The sequence below is a fragment of the Pholcus phalangioides genome, unplaced genomic scaffold (assembly GCF_987345545.1).
Source record: "Pholcus phalangioides strain wild (caught in Gottingen) unplaced genomic scaffold, Ppha-v1.0 ptg000004l_1, whole genome shotgun sequence".
NCBI classification, from domain to species: Eukaryota; Metazoa; Arthropoda; class Arachnida; order Araneae; family Pholcidae; genus Pholcus; species Pholcus phalangioides.
The window spans coordinates 48,803,265-48,827,148 of record NW_028301597.1 but is presented as its reverse complement, the minus strand read 5'-3'; the positions used below and the strand labels follow the sequence as shown (position 1 = coordinate 48,827,148).

The 23,884-nt window shown below is 36.7% G+C and overlaps 1 protein-coding gene across 2 annotated transcripts in view; it reads left to right on the top strand.

Moving 5' to 3' along the window:
* The first annotated feature begins 298 nt into the window (after positions 1-298).
* Positions 299-23,884, top strand: part of LOC149087771 (partitioning defective 3 homolog) — an 86,789-nt gene continuing 63,203 nt past the window's right edge. The window contains exon 1 of one of the 2 annotated variants that reach the window (XM_089231679.1): positions 299-1,029. In XM_089231679.1, coding sequence (XP_089087805.1) covers positions 910-1,029 — 120 coding nt within the window. In that variant the 5' untranslated portion in view covers positions 299-909. The remainder of the gene's footprint in view (positions 1,030-23,884) is intronic. The other variant, XM_089231680.1, reaches the window with a different exon arrangement.

Here is a 23,884-nt window from a genome sequence, read left to right as displayed (position 1 = left end):
TTGTCATTAATTTACTCCATGGATAATTTTTTCACTTTCCAATATTTCTCATCTTGTAATTAAATTTGCTGAAAAAATATATTTATAAATTGATGTAAATTTTTAAATTTTCTTGGATTTTGTGTTTACACAGGGTAAACGTTCAATCACGCCAAAACTCTTATCAATGCAATTTCGTTTTGATAATGTTAAATAATATTTGATTGGCTTTAACAAGTCAGTTGACGATCCCGATACGTGCGCTACTTTCGGCGGGAGGTCCAAGCGTCTGTTCGGTCCAGCTGAAAAAAACCAACTATTTAATATCAATAATGGCAGAGAGCGTTGCCTGTGCCAGGAGGAGGTTTTTGTTATGCTCAAAGCTTCCGTTCGTGCCCAAGTTATGGCCACCACACAATCGTTGAGCCCGTGAAACGTCTCAATGTTGGTCCCGAAGCTCGCTTTACATCTTTCTCGAGTGATTACATCTTTACATCTGTTCGGTGGTTCACTTCACGAGGGGCGCCAAGTGTCACCAACAACAGCATTCCTGAGCCTCATTCTCTGTTGTGAGTAAACAATGTGCGGTTTCGAAGGAGGGGTCGCGGTGCAACAGATCTTCCCGCGCTTATTATAATGAATAGTGTTGACGCCGTGAAACCTCTCGCCGCTCCGAAACATTCAGATGTTTCGCCATTCTTGACCGCAGTGAAAATGGTTGAAGAAAATTGTATCAAAAGGTGATTTTTACGGGAGAAGGGGGAAAAAAAATTACAGCGGAGTGGAGTAAAGCGGAGGAGTAGTGACCGCGTGTGTGTGTTTGTGACCGCAAGAGCTTATTTTCGTTACACCAAGGAGTAATTTTTATTATTATAATTGCTTCCAGTGGCGTTTTTAGTTTTAGTTGTACATAGGAGACGAAAGAAAAATATGAAGGTGACTGTGTATTTCGGCAATGTCCGTGTCATTGTGCCTTGTGGACAAGGGGATATACTGGTCAGGGAACTCATGGATATGGCGATCACACGGTACAAGAAGGCCACAGGAAAGGTAATATAATAGCCTTAATTAATTAATAAAATGATTCAGTCCCATAGTATTGTCAGGGTCATGCACGGATCCAGGATGGTGTGATGGGAGGAGTGAATTGTGTAAGTTTTACGGGACCAATAAATTTTCCCATATTACTTGGCAAGAAGGGTGGTCGTTCCTATTGCTCCCTGTGTCCGAGCGGAGGCAGGCATCTTCAGCTGGGGATGAAGCCAAGGCAGATATTTTCAGCTGTGAATGGAGCAGAGCCAAACAACGTCAGCTGTGAATGAGAATGGTGACATCTTCAGATTCCAATGGAGCGAAGATAGACATCTTCAGCTGTGAATGGAGCAAAGGTAAGCAGATTCAGAGGAATGTTGGAGAAGCGACTTGGATGCATTTCACACGGGACTGATACTACAAGCGATGCAACCTGCAACTCGATGTGAATTGGTGAGAAACTTGAATTTCAGGTTTTTTAACCGATCAATTGCTCTCTGCACACTCTGCGCTTTTGTGTAAGTGTATCAAATCATCCTAAGATATTGTATTTTACAAGACAAATTTTACCCATATTATTCGGCTCTTGGGAGGGGCGATCTCCTCCCCTCCATCCCTGGATCCTTGCTTGGCCAAGGCAATCATTACTACATTATGGGGCCACTTCTATCCTTCCCCATAATTTATTTTTTCCTGCAATAAAAATTTACAAGAGTTATTCTTGCCTAGAGTGGGCGCTGTAGCATGCGAGGGCTCGAGTATTATAAGCATACAACGGTTATTTCTCAATTTACTTCTTACCTTTCTATCAAGGGTGCTCAACCTTTAGGAAAGTAATAGTCGCTTCATTGGTTTGAAAATGCAACACTGGCCGCTTGAGTGATCTGGAAATGTGCTGCCGGTCATTTAAGTGATCCTGAAATGTGAAATTTTTTTAATGAAATGGAAATTCAGAAGGGAATTTATGGATTGATTTATTAGTAAATATATAAATGTATGCCTCTAACTTTTAATTACAGTGGATCCTGCTTTGCTTATAATGTTTCTCAAAAAACCCTCATAAAAAAACGCAAGCGGGGAAAACCACAGATACCAGTACACGATGGGGAGAGTGCCATACTTTTTTTCCAGTTAATTTTTTTCGAGCGGGACCCACCCAGATTTTTTAAATAACAGGTCCTTAGGTAAATTAGACTGCAGCTGCTGATGGAGTTTGGAAGTTATTGTTTGGCGTTTGTCCATCTGAATTATGGTTGAAGAATTGAATCTCCTCCTTGAAATTGTTCGAACTATTGTGACAGAAGATTTATGTAAATGCAAACTTTGTGCAAGGTTTGTCCCTCATCACCCTAGCGATGAACAAAAACTACAGCAAATGGAGTCGTCTGGCGACTTTATCGATACAGCAGATGATGTCATGTTTTAACAGTCAGTTGTTACTAGAGATGAAACTTAATGTGTCCAGTATAATCCACAAATTGAAATACTGTTTTTCGAGATACAGCTTCATCTCCATGCATATATATTTTTTTCAGAATTTGGTGGGTTTGCATTGCAGTTTTGCCTAATCCTAAAAAGAATTTCATATTGATTTTCTGCTCCATTATGCAATGCACTAATTACTGTTCCGCTTCAGCATGGACAAACACCTGCCAAGAAATTTGGGAAAAAACAAGTGCAGATATTATGCGATACAGGGAAGAACCTAATGCTGATGTGGACACCTTTTCTTTCGAAAGAAGGTGATTCACCCATCTTTGTAGCAGCATCAGTATAACATGGAACAAGACATAATTCTGACAAAATCGATGTGTTAGGGTCACATATATGCACACACTACATTCCTGCATGCATTAGTTCGTTAGAAATTCTGCAGAGGCATGTTTATGAGATCAGGGCCGTAACTAGGATTTTAGGCATCCTGGGCAGTTGCCCCCACCCTCAGTTCTTGCCCTGTATAAAGTGCATGTATGGTCAAGTCCTCTCAGCAACAGATACGACTCCGCTACGTCACATTAAGTGATTCTATTCTTTTGTGCATGGAAAATCCTTCAGCAGCAACTAAGCTTTTGCACTTGACTTCTTTGTCTAGAAAATAATATGTGGCGGTACATAGACAAGTTTCAGTTATTTGTGCCAGAAATGCGTATGTGTACTTAACAGTCCGAGTGTGTATCTAGTGTCATGTATAAATTTTTGTAGTGCTGTCATCTATTTTTTTTAACTATAAGTGAAGTGTAATGATTGAATATTTGTGCCGTTGTAGGACTGGTTATAATTGACTTCACTTACCTTTCACAATTTTTTTGGTCTGCAATGGGCGTGAATGTATGAACGTTATTTCTCTGCCACCAGACTTATCCTGTTGCCAAGATCACTTCCAACACAGCTTCGTGGCAGAGTCTGGAACAAAATGCTTGTACCCAACAGTCTGAGTGCATTTCTATCGGTGTGTCTGATTTTTCCACTGCCTCACAATACATAAAATTGTGAGTGAAGTGTAATGATCAAATATTTGTATTGTTGCATACCTGTTGTTCTCTATGGCGAGACTTTTTAACATGGAGATCTACTGGCCAAATTCAGCAGCCAATCACCTGTAGAATTCTGACATGGTGTCTTCCCCCAATGGTAAAACTGTCCTGGAGTAATCCCTCCTAATATCTCGAGCTTGGGGCAATTCTTATTTTTTTTTTTTTAAAAACTGCTATAAATTTACTATAGCACATGGATATCTGAACTCAGGAAGCCCACCAAAGATCTCGGCTCTAGGTCCCTGGGAGCAATGTCAAACCTGGATCTCATGATACTAGTCCGCACCGTGACCACACGGCAGCATCTGGGCCAGACTCTGGGGTCATAAAGAGCATAGCTTCATAATGATGACATCTGGCAACATTACTTGTTAGTAGGTACGCCTATGTAAATTTGTAGGTGGTATTTCCAGCCTCCCGTGAAGCTATTGCTAAGACTGTTAGAGATGATGTGTCCAAGGCTTGAACATCAAAGATCGAAATATACTTTCAAATATACAAGGTGTCTCATAAATTAAATCGTTAAAAGTTCATGAAAATGGAAAGAATTAGTATATTCAAATGTGGTTTGTGATAAAGTTATTCTCACAAAAGGAGTTTTTTTTTTGGTAAGGAAAGAAATTTAGTTCAAATTTTTATCAATAGAAGGTGCTGCACAGAAGCAAATCACAGAATTTGAGACTTGAACTTTTCTTCTATCTCTTCTGTGTCTGAAACGTTCATAAAGCTTCGGTGATACCTCAGCATTTTCGTATTTTTCAGCTGAGATTTTTCTCGCAGTTTACTTAACATGAAAATTCGGGCATTTGAAATTCTCACTTAAAAATACAGATGGCAACACCAGTATAACACGGAACCAGTGTAACTCGAATGACACAAATATATTAGGACCGCACGAACAACACACGTTCCTACATAGATTGATTCATTACAGAATTTCCCAGAGGAATTTTTATGAGGAGAATGTACAGTTAAGTATTACCCATATAACATATGGGTTTGGCTAACAATGTTTCTATCGATATCAAGAAAGATGCACATGCCAGTGTACCATTTCTGTACTGTGAGGTGATTTTCTGTCTCGATCATTATTATCGAAATTGATGCCTCTCGACCCTTATTAATTTGTTTTCACCTTCAGAAATAGTTTTTAGTTTTTGGAATCGGACTTTGTAATTGCACATGTAAAATTGTAGTCACCACTAACAATGTTTCATTCATCATGGTGACCCTGCACTTGTCATGCCCTGGCAAAGTCGATAACACTTTTTGTGTTCTAGTGGTGCTGCCCCACTTCACCAAACACCAACTCTGGCCATATCGCTATAGTGCAATTTACTGCCATTAGTGAGATAGGTTGGAAGTGAAGGCGCTGTCTATCTGTGGTCGCCTCGAGTTCGTTAGGGAAAATATCTTATCAATATCCTTCCTTGGGTTCGAACCCGGGACCCTGAGAACAACCTTCACGATGGTAGACGAGCATCTTACCACCATGCCACTCGGGCACTGGCCCCCCCCCCTCTGTCATCTATATTAGAGGTGGGAAATGCGCAAGTTTTTTGTGTTTATGTAAGTACCATGTTGAATTTTTTTTTTGTTTTTTTTGCCAGAACCAGCAATAATTAAGGTATGCTTGAAAAATACATAACAAAAGAGGGGGGAGGGCAATACAGTCGGGCTCACTTATAATGAACATGGATATTTTGAAATTACCCACATACGTATAACAAAGCTTTTCCATGTCTCGTGAATTTTGTATTGCTTATTATCTATACGATTTTGATTACAGTGATACTCACTAATTTGCAGTTACTCACAGTTTAATTACCCACAGTTCACTTAATTACAGTTTATTCACTAATCCAGCACATATTAGACCAGAGTATACTGGATTATCAAAATCGCTGGATTACTGGAAATCAATTGAATAAGCCCATTTAAATAATATAAACTTCTGCGCTCAGACAATGGCATGTTTTCCTATTTCATGCTCAAAGAAAACCTGTCACAAAAAGACAGAAAAACTATCGGATGGACCAGAGTATAGAGAGTCTACTGTACTTATAACGAACACCAATTTCAGCAAAGTATGCCTATAACAAATTTTGAACCAGTCTACAGAGGAATTTTGATGCATTTTTTTGTAATCTTATCTGAATCTTCTTATCGGTAAATTTAACTGTCTACAATGTGTTGGTACAACTAATAATAACCACTTCTCATTTCCTCGAGAGATATTCTAGTAAGGCATTTTTGAGTGCTGGAAAATCTTATTTTTTTTACATCTGTTAAATCCTATTCTTTTTGCAGAAAACCTTATTAGGAAGAAAAGTTTGAGGCTATATTCCCTAGAATTTAACATCCAAAACACCTTCAGCTAGATATGGACATTTAATCAATCATTAGCTGGATATGATTGTGTTACCATGTGCGAGTTAATTTTTGCAAATTTCAAACACAGAAACAATGTCTGTTGCTTCAAAAATTATTGAAGCTATACAGTTGTTGTACAGCATAGTTTCCCAAACTTTTTGTTCCATCACCCCTTCTTCAAAAAGATTTTTTTTCTCATCGCTTCCCCCCCAACTCAAATCTTCTCATAGGATCCTATACTAAAACCGCAGCCCACAGCGTCTACCCTGGACCATTCCATCGCACTCCACAATTGGGTGATATTGTTCACATTGGGAAATGCTGTTATACAGTTTGAAAGCCAAAAAATAGAAAAGTGAGGTATTAAAGCAATTCTGGATTCCTTGAAGTTTGCTATCCACACTTTTGAAAAGCAAAAAGGACTCAAAGGAAAAAGGTTTAAAATTGCGAACTAGAAGTCTAGGGGGGGGGGGGAAGAGATCCATAGAGAGAGCTCTTTTAGACTGTTTTGACAAAATGTTCCAGTAACCGGGCTCTTGGTAAAAGAAAAAGCATTAAACATTTTGCATGTTTATTAGGCAAAAATGATTTTAACGATTAACACACAGGGAAAAAAACAATGTAATATTTTAATTTGAATTTCTTCCTCTTTTGATACGTTTAATTTTTACTTATTTTAAGAATCAGCAGATTACCGAAAAATGTGTATTTAAATTGTGCTTCATTTTGCTCTGATGCATAATTTTTTGAACTGTTGCAGATATAACTAATTTTGCTTATATAACAGTTTTCCTGTTTTTTCCAACTTCTTTATGAGCAGGTTCGACTGTATATTCATTCAAAACATTTTGATTTTACAAAACATGCTCTACAAATTATTTAATGGTACATGCGATTTCAATGCAATCACTGCAACATTGTGCAAACACTGCTAAGTTTGAGTACTTCTCAGAGTCATAGAAATATGTGTATTAGTGTGAATGAGAGAGAAAATTGGTATCGCGTGGAGGTCTAAAGTAACTGGTGTTTGCTGTATCCAGTGAAACCTTGATTATAATGATACTTTGGCGGACCAATAAAAAATATGTAGTTAGGTTTCACTGTATAGGACAAATCCCAGGTCGCCGTGGCGACTGAAAATGGAAGTGGGGGGGGGGGCGCAATGTCCTTGAAAAGTTTAAAAAAATATTATTTTGAACCTGTTATTCTTTGAAAAAAATGTTTCTGCTCTTAAAAATTTTTTCTGGTGTCTCGATTTTTTTGTGATTTGTCAAGTCCTGCTGTATATATATAGCTATATGTCTGAATTCTCAAAGTAGTCTAACCACCTTTTCTAGTAGGCCTAATGAAGTAAATATATATCTGCACTCTTTTTGCCATCGGATTTCTATATTTTAGTCTATTGATAATCTTCTATAATCTATAGTGTTCAGACGTATGAATCTTTTCATTTTACTATATAATTTTTTTAACTTCATTCATATTAGTGATGAGACGAATAGTGATTTATCTGAATACAAATATCAATTTTCTTAAAATTCATCAAAATTATAAATAAAATTGTCGTTTTTAATTGAAAATAAAATTATTCATAATTTCCAATGATTGATATTGAATTTCAATTATTTTCATTAATTTTATTTTATTATTTAAATATTGAAAAACTGGTAACCAAAAGATTTTTGTTGCCATGATACTGATGATTGAATTTAACGATGGTATATTGTATTTTAGTATTACAGTGGGATACCTCAGTAACAAAGATTTGTTCTGGAATCACTTCATTAGCTCAACATTGTTTCCCATAAGTTTCTATGATTGTTTCGTTCCAGCTTCTGCCAAAAATTTAAATATAAGTGTTTTTCAACACCAAGGAAAATGCTATTAAAAAGGTCAAAAACTGATTGAAGGCTTAAACGAATAGTTTCAAAATTGCATAAACGAGAATATACAGGAAGATGAGAGATGCTGAAGATCTTTTCATTTTCCAGCATGTAACACAACCAACACCAGCTTTAGTCTACTAAAAAAACTCGTGTTGACACAACCCAATCGAGTTCATAAGTGTCCCCATCCATTTGTGATTTGGTCAGCTCATTTCTGTCTCTGATACGTGCAGATGGAAAAGATAATCTCCTAGAATGTCCGGGCTGTTCAGCTGGATGCTAAGAGCCTTGTACTGAAAGAACACATGCTCTGAAAACATAGGCTACCTTTTTTCTTTCATTGCATTTTCTATTTTGGCTGAACCTTTCATTTCATATGAAATGGTTCAGATAATTTCAGAAAGAGAAATGCAGGTACATCTGAAAAAAAATTCCGGGTTGGACATTTAGTTAACCAGCCCCTAGCGACAGTAATTCTGATGATGATTGGTGCGAAAATTCAGATCACGACGCGAATATTTTGTTTGCGCGTGCATACATATCGAAAATGTTTGTTAGCTGAATCTGTATTCGTTAGTCGAAGCAAAAAAAATCGTGAAAAAATCTTCGTTAGGTGGAAAATTCATAAGCCATGGCATTCAATTACATCTCACTACTTACAGAATCAATTTTTTTTTCAACACTTGTTACAATTTTGCATCTAATTAAGAAAATGTCAACCATTATTTACTTTCAAGTGTTAATGCATCATAAAATTTAAGACTTATTTTTCCTCTCTAGATGTTTTTGCCCCTTTCAGTAGCTCAATACGTTTCTTGTCTAGATATATCAAGTTGAATTCCTCCTCACTTCCACATTGTTGCTGTTTTTCATGTTTTACTTATCCTACAAATTCACCCTGACTAACCTCTTGCACAAAAAGGGATAGGTATGCACCACTCAATAAAATTTAATCAGCAAATTGTTAATTTATGCAAAAAATTTCAATTAATATAATTAAAATTTTGTTTTTGTAGTGATAAAATTTATACGGATATTCGGCTGAATAGCAGCCGAATTTTCATCTTAACTCTAATTCATATCTTTAATCTTCAGTTCATTCCTTACATGTTAATTTCATAAATAATCTGATATAGTTTTCCAAGCTTAATTATTTCGTCGCCTCCCTTCACAAAATTGTTTTCTCTTCCCCTCACCAGGCTAACCCATAAGAGTCCAAGTTGTATCCGCAACTTCCACTGTGCTTCTTTCCTCTCCCGGTCTATTCTATCGCCCCCCTTTGGGAAACACTGATCTAATATATCCTTTGATTTTACTGAAGAATCCCGTTTCTGTCCTTGGTAATATCTTCGAAGAGATTCCCTTATGCCTCAGAAATTGTTTAAAAATTTCAAAATTTATTTGGTGATGAATAGTAATTATACCTTTTTGTATTTCCTGAAACAATGGCAAATCTGCATTCGAATACATAGTTTTCCATACCCCATTTGCATTTTTATGTAGGCGAGCTGCATTTTTATATCATCATTCCATTTATTAACCGCTTGATAAACTGTGAAATGGACCTTTATAGTAAATTTTATGATGAGTGGGGTCACGCGTGGAAATATAAAAGCTAGTTGGAGTGTTTTAAATTGTTCAAAATCACTCCTATTGGCTTGTATTTTAAGAGTTGGATACTTGAACTGGCTTACGCGGGGAGGGGGGTGCCGATATGCTAGTGTTTTTTTACATGAAAAATAATTCCCCCGGGAAAAATTTTGCATAAATAAGACCGAGAAGCCCACGCAAAATAGTGAAAGGGTAGCAATGAATACATGATATTTTCCGTAAATGAGACGCCGTATTGGCTACTGTGAATAATAAAACGTCGTTAATGCATTCATTTCATGTTTAGTATGTCAAGATCAATTTTTAAGTTCTCTTTTTTTCCCCTTTCAAAGTCTATACACCATTCTTCGTGTAAAAAACATTGAAGGTTATAAAATACATAGGCTACTCTGGATACCACCCCCCCCCTTCTTTAAAGGCCCGTTTACACGCACGAGCTAGGGTATCAACTACCTTTCTCGTCACTTTTTATTAAAATGGAGTGAACTTTTGACAAAATGGCCCAAAATAATTAAAACAATAATAAATTTTGGACTACCTATGTAAGTTTCTATGAAAAATTTTTACATCAAATTTCAAGCAAAAATTTATGTCGTATTACAGACACGATCGCAAGAAATTCTATGAATGGAATGTTTTGTTATGTTCACAGTATATTCAGCTAGTAATGGTGCAGGTTATGAACTAAAATTTAAGCGATTGTATGATATGCTCATATAAGTTTCTCTCAAATCTGTTGATGTATGTGTGAATTTTTGGCAATTTCATTCTACAAAATTTTTCTATAAAATACTGTAATTAGACAAATACACTGGTGAAATAAATTAAGAGAATTTGCATATTTTATCGAATTTCATGAACTGAACTGAATGTAAAACCACTGCTTCTAGAAAAAAAAATTCAAATCTTGTACGTCAAATACGTAAGTGTACACGTGTGTGTAGGCGGAGTCAGTAGAGAAACAGGCTTCATAAGCACGCGTAAGTTAAGACGCATTTCGTTCGCTAGCACACCTCGGCGAATTTCTTGGTGTTATTTTGCAGCAATCGGTTAATTTCAAATTGTAACAGTAAAAATGAGTAACCACCAACGTTTAGATGATGGAATGAGGTGGCGAATTGTGGGGAGGCTAGAAGCAGGCCAAATCTCAAGTCCAGATTTGTAGAGAGTTCAATTTAACGCCCAGCGTCGTGTGAATTTTATGGAAACAGTTCCAGGATACCGGATCCATTGAGAGAAAGCCTGGACAAGAGCCACAATGGCCAGAGAAGATCGCCATTTGTCGATTATAGCGAGGCGTAACAGGAGTGCTACAGCTTCTCAGCTCTCTCGTGACTTGTATGCAGCCACAGGAACCCGTGTATCAGGGGTGACTGTTTTCAAAAGACTTCATGAGAGAGGGTTGTTTGCAAAAAGACCTGCTGTTTGCGTCCCGCTCACTTCTACGGACAGGAGAATCCGTTTATCATGGTGCAGAGGGCATAGAGATTGGAGTATGGATCAATGGGCGACCGTTCTCTTCACTGATGAGTCCCTGTTCAGCCTAAGCATCGATTCTCGCCGTACGTTCATATGGAGAGAACCAGGGACCCGCTACCTACCCTCCAATGTTCGCGAAATCGACCATTGTGGCGGAGAAGGTTTAATGGTCTGGGCAGGCATCATGTTGGATGGCCGCACACCTCTCCATGTCTTGAGGCACTGTGACTGGTGTGAGGTATAGGGATGAGGTCTTGGAGCCCTATGTTCGCCTTTTCAGGGGTGCAGTTGGCCCTGAGTTCATTTTAATGGACGATAACGCGAGGCCACATAGAGCTCTTCTGCTCGACGATTTTCGAGAGAGTGAGGATATTCGCCGGATGGATTGGCCAGCCAGACCTTAACCCTATAGAGCATGTCTGGGACGCTCTGGAGAGGGCAATTGCAACTCCCCTCCGGGAACCATCCAGGGAATGAAAACAGCGTTGCTGAACGAGTGGGACCAATTGCCACAGGAAATGATAAACTGCCTTATTTCAAGTATGAAATCACGCTGCGAGACCTGTATGTCTGTAAGAAGGGACCATACCCCCTATAAACCCATCTATTGACAAATTTTTTTGTTTATTCTGCAACCGCTGTTTCATACTTTCCGACTCCAACGACTGTTACACACGATCATGCGTGTGTATTACAATCATTGAATGGTTATTTGTTTTGTATTGTATCAATGTAATGTACATATCAAATTTCATTAAAATCGGTACAGTAGTTCTAGAGATAATCGACCAAGTCTGCAAATTCTCTTAATTTCTTACACCAGTGTATATGTGATAGACCTTAGATTTTAGTTCATAATCTCGGCAATATGTAACAAAATCATTACAATTTTGTGATACAATGAATAGATTTTTGGAAATCGTGTTTCAAACTGAGAAGTAAAATGGCAAAAATAACATTCTTCATTAAACGCCTTTAAAGTTTTTATTCACGGATATTTTATTTATATTATTTGTACGTAAAAACGCTAATACTAAACTTACTAACATAAATACTAAAGTGGACGTAACTTCGATTCTGAGCGTCGGATAAACAAGATCTGTTTTGGAATTACAAAGAATAGGGGCTTCAATAATAAAAAAAAATAAAATAAAAATCGATATTTTCTTCCAAAATGTAAACGTAGTCGGATACCTTAAGTGATCAAGAAGTTGAGTGAATTTTTTAAGCTGCAAGTGCTCTAAAATCTGTCCCAACCGAAGTGATCAAGTAGTGAATGATCATTGGATAATATTAGGCTACGCCCACTGGTGCATGCGCATAGTGCCTACTTGATCGCAAAAAAGACTGGACTCTACTTTTCCGAAGTAGTTACTTGACAACTTATAATTTAGTTAATTACTAGATCGCTCCTCTCGTGTAAACGGGTGTTAACTTTTAACCACTGATAAACGGCAATAGGCCTGTATTGCAGTTTTTATTTATATATATCTAGTGCCATAACTAGGCAGGTGCACCCACACAGGGCCTGCTTGGGAGGGGCGCCCAGGATGTTCCTAAATGTGTTCATTCTCTGTGCTCAAGAATGGGCCAAAATGGCATAAATGCAAATTCTTTCACGGGAATGGGTAGTTACGGCATTGTACGTACCACTTGTTTCTTTCAAATGCCATCGCACGTACTTCTCAGTCAAGTCCTAGCACATTAGTTTATTGTGGTTTCTTTTAAATGGGTTTGTTAATTGGTGTTTAGATTGAATTGTTCTAGTCAATAAAAGTTTGTACCGTTATACTTTTGTATTCTAGCAACAGATGGAGCTACAGTACGATAAACACGTGGTGACAAGGCTATTGTTTTATAAAAATAACTTTAAGTAATTTGAGCTTCCGTTATGAGACCAGTGAGATGAGATCAGCTTTGTGTGGCGTCCTCTGTCTTTTTGTTCCAGAATACTAATCAGAGAGTCGAGCGCTGTATGAGTTTAGAGTGCTGCCGTGAACATGGCACGCAAGTCTCTCTGATCAGCTGATGATCTTTCTGCCTCTCAAATAGACGTAACACATTTATTCAAACTGCCGATCATTATATGATACGTGTACTCTGTCGAAGAGCCTTCCAAATCTCATCGAGATTTTGATTGATTCTGTCTTCGTTGTGGCAAACGATGAGAAATCGCGTCGATCCGCCATAATCCTAAATTTGAGCATCACTTATATCAGTGTTTCCCAGCCTGTGGTCCGTGAGTACTTTGTGAGGGGTCCGCGGTATCATTTTCATTCATTGCCATTGCATAAATGATGCATTTAGTGCTGTGAAATTGCAATTTTTTTTTATTTTAATGAATTCTTTGATATGAAAATTACACAAAACAATACATTTTAGATTTCATTGGGGGTGCGCGCGCTCCAAATTGATCTTACTTTGGAGGGGGGGGGGGGGTTAGCGGAGAATTGGCCTTTATTATAGGAAGTCCGCGATGCCCCCCCCCCCCTTCCGATAATTTCACTAAAGTGGTCCGCGTCATCGAAAAAGTGAAACACTGACGTATAGCGCAGGACTTGATAAATCGAAAAAATAAGTTTAGTTTCCAAGCAATTTTTCCCCCTGCAAAATCAGCCCAAAATAGTGATTTTTTTTACTTGTCTAAGAAATTAAGGAGCACCTTTATATGCTAGCAGACACGATGGCATAATTTCCGATAATTTTGTGCGGTATTTCGACTTTAAGTTATTATACATAAAAAAATATTAGGCTCCAGTCCCAATTTTTTAGTCACCGTGGCTAACTGGCACCAGGGATTTTTCTAGCTCTGGTATATCGTAAGTAGCAATTCTCTTCACCACTTAGGTGCGTATACATTAGTGCACCGATCTTGCAACGTACGACCCCAAGCAGTGGTTCTAATCTGTTCGTGGGTACGCAAACGTCCCTTGTGTTCCTTTCTTCCCTTTGTGTTCGTTGAAAAAACCGATTCCAGGTGGATCCCAGTTCAAACAGCTCTAAATCATTCACACCACCGTACAAATTAATGAACAACCAATTGCGAATGCTTTCATTTCATAATCCGCTCGCCATTGTATAGCGCCTTTAGGCTATGCTACAAATTTAATTAAACAAATTGAAATCAGTGATGTGAAACAAGGACTTCTGGAAGTATAAATTTTATTAGAATGACTTTTGAAACTTATTGGTACATGTGCAGCCGAAATGTGTAGTTTTCTTGATTCATTCCTTGTTATTGGTATTATTATGGAATGAAATTTTCTTAAGAGGCGTGTGAGAATAACCTTTCAGAATTGGCATAACACTGTAGGTCTCGGTTAGTGTGATGGCGATTCGTTTGTATAAAATAACCCATGTCACATCATACCCCTCGTTTGTTTAAAATAATCCATAAGGTATATCGACGAATGATTATAATAGGATTCTCTATTCGATACCCGTTTTTTCCAACGTGTTATTTATTAATTATATGTATTTTCCCCTCCAAATAATACTTGTAATATAAGGAGTTATTGTGGAAATGGGTGGAAACATGATTGTACAATGTTATAGTACAGACAGACCGAATGGTGGGCGAGAGATAATTTCCACTTCTTCGAAAATTGGGAGTTCTTTGTTTTGGCTGGGGTTTGCATGATTGAAAAACGGGCTTTTTGCCAAAGCATGTCCCCACCAGTGATACCTGAGTCACTTATGGCGTGGGAGATAGAAATTGATGAGGGGGTTGTTTTACTGACTGCATGGTATGAGTTTTTTTTTTTTTACTGAATTTGAGTGACAAAAGAATTTTTTTCACCCTTCTGATCATACATAAGATATTTTGTGACCCCCTTGATCCTAAAATTCTTTTCATTGTCATTCCGATGGAGAATTCTTTCTTCTGATCCCTTTTCCATGTCTCTCCCCCCCCCCTTCCCCCATCATATTATGACTAGCTTAGCATCGTTTTTTGTATGAATACTTTTGAGCGGTCAGTAGATATGTTTTCTCGAGAAACTTACATGTTTTTTTCCCCATTCTATGTACGTGATCATCCTAAAAGCGGCCTCTTCCATAATTCTGTAGTGAATTCTTAAGTCACCAATGTTTAATAAGTAGTAAAGAAAGAAAAAGAGTACTGTATTTTAAAGGATGACCTATTTTGGGTTTTTTTGGTTTTTTTTTTTGAAGAGAAATATTTCCAAGTGGTTGAGTGATGTGCGGCCCTTGCGATAAAAATTCACATTTTGATAAATGAATACAATGCAGTATGAAAAATGCTTAATAAATATATGAGAATTGGGAATCGCTTATTAATCTTAACGATAATTTTTCTTGCATTTAAACATTTCGCTTCTTCAGTTACTCTTTATTACAAAATCATGACTGCATTATTTTTAAAATGCTTTCTATAACGAGCTATAAAATGTTTTAATCAAAACGTTTGCAAATTTTTTGTTGAGTGATGTTTGATTGTATTTATGAACAAATGACCCTATTGTGGTAATGTCACCTCTTTCTTTATACAAATGGTTGATTTATAACTTAATGATTGTTCTCGAACCTTTTTTGTACAGGTATATTTTGATGCAATACATAATCGATTCCCCTCTAAACTTTGTAAAAAATCAGAAAGTGGTTTTTATTTCAATATTTGGCAGGTAATTTTGTCCGGCCCCCGACAACGAAAAAATATCGTGTATCAAATTAAATCTGTGTGATCATTATTTGAGCCATTGGTTCCAACCGTAGACTTCCTGATGAATAAACATGCATTATTTTTAGTGACGGAAATAATTTACTGTGTTTCTCACCATACCGCCTTCTCACACAAATTGCTCGTGAAGTTTGTTTGAGGCATTTTTTTCCCTACTATTTTTTTCTCCCTCTGGTTGGGCAAGTTGTCTGTTGTATCTGAATGCAACGCGGTGAAGAAACTGTTTTCGTTATGGTCGCCAACTCGCAATGGCACCTCGAAACTTCAACCGACTAAGCTAAGCAGATTCTGAGGAAAAATGTGCTATATTTGATAGTGGGTTGATATTGTGCCGTTAACCAAGCAACTTCCACACAGGGACTCGGAGATTTCCGAAAACAAAGAAGCATTAATGTCTGAATTTCGACATGACGGGTTGGTGACATTCTTGTTGTACCAGACTGGCACTTCTTTAAACGGAATCAACGATATTCTGATGTACTGTGGCGTCAGAGCCGGGGATGCTGAAACACCCACGGTGATTTGTGGCGCGGGTCCGAGCAACCCCCTGTATTGATTTCAGAAATAAAGATTTCCTACATGAAGCTCAAGACGAACACACAGGTTCGAAACACTTCCGACGCCCCTGCTCACGTAAAAAGAATACTTGTATCACACATCTGGTTTTGCCTTTAAAATTCAAATTATGAATGTATTGAATGGAATAATTTGCAGAACAAATTGCAATTTTTGGTGCATTGCATCAGCTGAGAACGTAACCAGATAAGTGGAAAGTTTATGAGGAAGGGGCGGAACACCACAAGCCCTGGGTACGGCTTATTCGCCGGAGTGGTGCCCCTGGTGCTATATTATATTGGCCCCTCGAACAGAGAGAAGTTTGTCACCCTTGGTCTTTGGAATTTTGTTTTATCTTTAGAGAACATATAAAAGATGTCGCTCCATTCTGTGTACTGTGGGGGGGGGGGGGTATTGTGATGCTCGCTTTCAAAACGTGAATACATTGCTATACAGTCGAGCTCGTTGTACTGACCCTCCTCGTTCCGTCGCAAACGGGCATTATATCGGAAGATAAACATATGATAAAATTTAGTACTTATGGTACCCGCCGTTGCAACGAAATAGGTGCTATAACGCATGGCAAGTTATAACGAGCGTCGACTGTAGTTCCGACCATCCAAATTAACTTATTCTTATCAGAGTGAATATTTGCTATTCATTCGTATTTCTAAATCACGCAAGATATATCTCACGATAACAGAGCTTGTTGGAGTTGTCCATAACGTCTTTGTGTCACACAATGTCACCGCTTCCCTGTGTCCTTTTAGATAATATTGTCCATTATATCGGGAAACTTCGCTTAATGATAATCATTGTGACGAACACAAACGAAAAATGATACTATAATCACTTTTTGATGTTTTTCTTGGTCATTCATTCGTTTCGTTGCAATGAAATCAATCTTGATAAAACTTCGTGAATCACACAGACTTGCATCCATTAATTTCCCTTCAAATTTCCAAAACAGTCCACCCATTCGCTATAAAGCTCCACACTTTCAAGGCTTCCTTACGAAAAAAAAAAAAAATTAACGCCGCATGGCATCTTTAGAACTAATTGAAACAGTGAAGGTTCCGTGGTCTTGCAAATATATGCGGTCTCAAAGTATGGCCCTTTCGTAATTCTGACTTTATGGAAATTTTGTAAAACTTATTATTTTTTTTCAAGTTCATCTTTTCTATACTTATGAGAGAGAGAGCGTTTTTCAAACTTTTTCTAAAATTCGCGTTGGAACTTTGTTGTGCATTGTAGATGTCAGAAGTATTATACTAGCGTATGTTGATTAGTTTTCGTTAATACAGTCATATATTAACAAAAAAATTCTGTCTCTATATTCATGTGAACGTATACTAAATAGGACTGAGAATCGATTAAAATTTTCTACTGTTAATCAAAAAAAATTAATCGATTGATTAATCGCTTATTTTCCGCAGCTATATAAGTGTATTTTATTCATTTTATTCACCTATTCGATAGATGCAAACGAATATAGGAATACATAGATTAAGAAATTAAGGCTATCCACTTGAAGAAATTCAATATGCTGAATCGATTCTTCACACCATGTAATTTCTTCATTTCGATCTTGTTCTATTCAGAAATGAATTCTTTTAGGTCGGTCGCTGATTTCGGAACTATTTGTGATCATACTGTTGTTTGGTTTTTAGAAACTCCTTCCAAATGTTACTTGGGGATAGAGGAATTGATGCTTTTCGATTACCAAAACTGCTGTTCACAGAGGAGACTAAATTTTGTATTTAAAACTGATCAGAATTAGATCAACTTAATCAACTGATCACTGAATCATCTGATTACTTAAATCAACTTGCATTGTCTTCCCCCCCCCCCCCCCATATGTCGCAAAAATTAGAAAATATTTATTCAAATATTTTTAAATGAAATCATTTATACAATGTTATCAATAGGAACATAATTCATCGGACATCTAGTCGGTTTCGTCAAATAAATCAAGTTAATTTGCAAATTTTTAATCAAAACTTTGATCGGATTGATCAAGTTGATTAACTCAACTAAAATTTTTAACTGATTAACAATTGATAGATTAACCACTCGCGTGATTAATCGGGCTAGCCCCAATATTAAATCATTCATCTTTCTTGAGTTAACTTTTGCAACCGCAAAGAGGTTAAATGGATTTTTTTTTTTAAAAGTTAAGTTAAAGCATTTAAGTTAAATTGATTTCTGGTGCAACAGTAAGCAAATTCTGTTATATTTAGAACGTTACGCCTAAACTTTTGAACCAGTAAAACGATCAAAAACTTCTGGAGAAAAAAAGAAACATTTGAAACCACACCAGTCGGAACTTTAAAAGCTCATTTACGAGCCGCTTTCTTTTATTTACTGGAAATTTACACAGACATTTTGAAACAGAATTTGAAGTCTTTTTTTTCATTTTAGTACCTTCTGCGGAATTTTGAAGTTCATAAATTTTTCCCAGTCATTGAACATAGCAAAACCATCCAAGTATGCTACCTACAATAAGTTACCTCCGTCAGCTAATACCCAAACGAAAGCTAAGATTATTAAGAAAAAATGTTTTAAAAATAACCCTTGATTTTTATTGTATTGCAGTTAAAATTTATTTTTTTCACAATTGTTTCCTCTTTTCTACTAGTTGGTTTCGGTGAAAGAGAAATTGGAGCCGTTGTAAGGGTTATTACAGTTAAACTCTCCTATAACGACATCGAAGATTCCGAGGAATTTTGTCGTTATAACCGAGGTGTCGTTATAACGTTTGACGTTGTCAAGACCTTGTAGGTGTGAAAAATATCAGATGCAATCAAATATACTGTCAAGTTATTTCATTTGATTGGGATGGATTTCGGGGGGAGAAAAAAAAAAGGGGTAAATTAGAATCATGAATACGGGATGTTGACAGTTCTCGCCAATGAAATGTTTGCCAATTTTCTGCCAATTATTTCTTATAAATAACCCTTGGCGGAAAACAAAGTGCTGCAGAGTAAGTATGGAGTGACATAATACGTATTTTACAAAAAGTTGAACGTGACAAATATGAAAAATGAATATTTACAGTCATATTCAATATACTGCAAAATTTATGCAAATTATCTCCACCCTCAATTTTAGTAGCGATTGTGAATTAAAGTAATCTTCACAGAAAAAAAGGGACATTTTTATAAAAAAAAAATGCTTAAATCGTCGGAAAATACAGGAATGTCCCGTATACGAGTCATACCAATAATCAAGTCGAATCGTCAAACACGTAATTAATCTTTTTTTATCGTTATTATCAAACATTTTCTCAATGTGCTGAATCCTAATTCCATTAGTTTTCTTCTGCAAAACACCATAAAAATGGAAGCGAAAGGTCATTGCATTTTATTGACGTTATTTATATATATATCAGCAAGGCTCATCACCATTATTCTGCATAGAAATCAGTCGAGACCGCCAGTTTTTGACGTAAAAGCCGATGTGTCGCTATAAACGAGTTTCACCATCTATTTTTTTTTCAAATTTTTAAATAATGGACGTTCGTTTCTTCTGGGGTTTGTGTGAGGAGTGGTGGTAATATATAAAGTATCTATTGCAAACTATACTAGAAATTTAAAAAGGTAAAAAAAATTATTTTAAAACTGTTCATGACAGACTTCATTTCAAACCTCAAACTTGACACTAATTTTGTGTTTATTAATTGCAAACTTAGCCGACTTATCAAAATGGGTTTTAGAGAAGCCAGATAGTGTTTTCCACTAAGTTTTTATTTCCATGAAATGGAGAGAAGCGCAATGATATCTCATTATTTAGGTTGCAATAACTCCTAATTACTAACTAATCTTCAGTATATTGTTAATGATGATCTGAAATTGGTGTTTTGACCACCAAGTATTGTCTCTCCCTCTCCTCTATGTTTTTTTTCCCACATACTATATGCTATAAATATCTCTACCTGTCTCACCTCGGGCTGTAGGTTGTCTGTCGTTTTTTTGTAAGTTCAGCTGGTCTCATGATTTTGTGAGTTGGTTGACACAATTTACGAACGTCTATGTGTTAAAAGGCTATGGCATCTCATATTTTAGGTTGAATTTGCATGACACTTGGAGTCGCCTTGAAAATTGGGTTGTACATTCGCAATTAGGCCTAGCACCACCATTCTTCAAAATGTCTTTCCTATAGTACTGTATTGGAAGATGCAGAAAAGGGTAAGGAGGGATAACGCCTCTGTCCTTTCCTCGTGAGTTGCGTCAGCCGTATTACTTGGCGTTTGTTTTCAAGGTCGAGTATCGGTAATAATTAAAGATGCTTATCATGGCTTCTATTTTTCTGCGGCTCCGCGCGCGCGCCTGTGCATATGTGTTTTACTCTTTTCTCTAGCTTTAGTTGGTGATTATAATGATTGAGAGTTTTAGAGAGAGAGAAAAAAATGTAGCCTTTACACACACAATAATACAATGCTGCTTGATACAGCAGTGAAATACTTATTGAGAAATCGCGTTTTTCCTGGGCTTTGTGTTCTCTGGAAATGCATAATGAATGGAGTCTTTTATTGTTTTCCCCCTACTTTAAGTACATAGTCGCCAAATGACAGATTCAAAGGAAGCGAGCGCTGTTCAAGAACGAATCGTAGTCAGTTTTGATGTACAGTGAAATCTTGATATAACGGTACTCAAAAAATCGTTGTAGAGGGATTATCGTTATATTCAGATGCAATAATACCGTTATAGTGAGGTTTCACTAATGTTTGAACTCGTGAAGAATTTTGTATTCATTATTCAGAGCTGTATTATGTTGACAAAAGTTGTACGTATGTACAATTAGTATGTATAACTAGTTTCGTATCGTGTTATCCGTATTTCGTGCTAACTTGGTTAACTAGTGTGAAATCCTTTCGGCTAGTGTTTTAAAACTGAAGTTATTAGAAGCTGTAATATATTTTGCGAACCTTTTCCCATGTTCACTAATGTTTCATCAATATAAATTCCAGATATATAAATAATAATATAATTAATGAAGGTTGATTTATAATTGAATTGAAAATTATTGAAATGCAATGATGTATAATCGATGATTACTGTAACAAGATATTATCGCTTCTCCTCTATCGACAAAAAAAAATTTAGGCCCGAGAACAATTTCGTAGTACCCAAGCATTTTTTCCCGACAAAATCTGTCCACGGCTCATTTATTTTTCCGGTATTTGGGGTTTTTTTTCCATGCTAGCAGACACTCTGACATAATTTCCGATAATTTAGTTATCATACATTTTTACATATCATGTTTATCATATCATTTTTATAAATCCGCTTATGTCCCCTTTGGGGACAGAGTGGTATTCATGTTCTGGTTTGTGGTGGTGAATATAAAAAGGGCGGCCATTCAGAATCGGCAATAAATTTTAGGTCCCGGTCTAATTAGCCCTCGTATGCAGAAAATGACCGTGGTGCGACAAAAATGATCAATGAGCATTGTTGGTGACAGGAAGTCCCCATAAAACATTTCTAAAATCCTCTGTGTAAGTGGGGGGGGGGCGCGCTCCCCCCCCCCCGAAGGGTCGTGTCAATGGACTTGAGGGGTCGCGGGAGATTCTCCAAAATAAAAGCGTCCAAAAAAATTTTTTATTTTAAAAATAAGGCAAAACTAAAAAAATACCTTTTATACTCAGCTGAGCCAATTGTCATGTATCACACACTGTAATTTTATCGAATTCTGCTTGTACAATGATCAATATATCAGGTCAACTCTTATACAGGGTGAATCAGAAAGAATCACCCAGTTTTAATACAAATACAAAGGCCACAACAGACAAAGTGCCCAACAAGGTGACTGAGGAAAGATGCCCATAAAAAATATGGATGTCGAATACATATCTAAACTGTATCAAAAATACAGAAGCGCAATAAAAAACCAATAATTATGATGAAATATAAATATACTGCCCATGAAAAATCATGGTTCTCTCCTCTAAGTATGGATAGCAAGTTGTAGCTTTCCTGTGGGTGGGTTTGAACCCAGGCCCCCCTAAACACTTTCCATCTCTGACTTCACGACTTACTAACCCACCACGACATCTAAAATTGTATATTTCTTAGAAATTAAAAACACAATGAGTAATATATGAATATAAGGGGAAAAATATCTACGTTTTATGAAAAATTTTTGCTAATGGTCGATTCCAAGAGTTTTGAAATCGGGTGATTCTTTCTTAATCACCCTGCATGCGTAAGTCAAGGAATATACACGTTGCTACACTTCCATCCTGCATGAAGAACACAAGTATATCAAAACACAAGATAAGTACTGAATTATTTAAAAATATATATATTGAATTCCGTTAAAAGTCAATATCGCTTAACCAAAACAAAAGTTCTGAAATGTGCTTTCGGTCGGGACAGCTTATTTACTGGCAAAAAGATCGGAATATAGTCAGCCTGTGGAGGGGGTCGCCGAAAAATTTTTTGTCAAAAGAGGGATCGCACTTCAAAAAATTTGGGAACCACTGCTCTATGGAAAAGAAAAAAAAAAATGGCGGAGAAGAGCGGGTAAGAAGAAATAAGCAAGGCTCCCACTCGTCCTACTTTTAGGTAAAATATCCTACTTTCTCGGTTTTGTCCCACTTTCTAGTTTTTGTACTACTTTTCCTATCAACAAAATTGTTAATTGAGGAGGGAATCATCAATATAATGCCAAATAATACAAATGTAGTAGATTGCAATTAATGATTCTGCCAAAGCAGAAATTGTATAGTTTTTAAAGTTATTTCGAGGAGGGGGGGGGGTGTATGTGGACCATTTGGTGGTTTATTAATTTTTCATTTGCTTAGTTTGAGGATTCAATAAGTAAAGAAGTGATTAAAAACTTCTGTCTGGTTGGAAAAAAAAATTTTTGTATTTTACTATTTCATGGTTTTGGGCAGTAGCACTCATCATTCAAAATTATGGCGCACATTTTGTGTATAGGTGACACAGCAGTTTGCATAACAAAGCAGTTGGCTACATAGGCCTATTTTGGCCTATGTACCCAAGTTTCCACCCGTTTCTAGGTTTTGTGACAGATGATACCCAATAACATTCAATTGTCTTCCTTATTTTTAGGGCATGCAGAGGAATAAACAATATTTACAATGCCCAGCAGGGCTAGAAATGAAAGTGCTTCATTTGTCAAAAACGATTACACTGCCGTTGAGCGCTAAATTTTAAACATTTCCTTTTAAAAAAGGGAATGGACAACGCAGTAAAACCATCTGGCCCACCTTGACTTATTTATATCGGACCTTGTGTAATTTACGCATTTTGCACTGTGCTTTTGGAAGTGGCCTTGAAAGAGCGTATTCTTAAAAAAATTTGCATGCCTTCATAATTTGCTGTGTGCATTGTCGAAGAGAGTTTTGACAGACTGTGGAAGACTCCAAAAAAGAATGTAATATGTATTGTGAGGAGAGACAAAAAAAAAATTATCTGTGATTGCTAGTTCACTGTTTTGGCCAAAAATTGTTTTTGTAACCGTCATTTCTTCCATTTTGCTTTGGTTCGAGTCAATCTTAGGCCTACAGGATACTGAAATAGTGCTATGGAAAAAAAATTAAAAAAAAAAAATTTTTTTTAAGGGATTTTTTTATTATGCTATGATTATGTTGTCTAAAGGGGTACCTCCCCCCGCCCTACTCTTTCTAATGTTTTAAGTGGGAGCCCCTGAATAACTAATCAAAGGCCAAAAAAAAAACTCATCATTGAAGATAAATATCTGCTTACAAT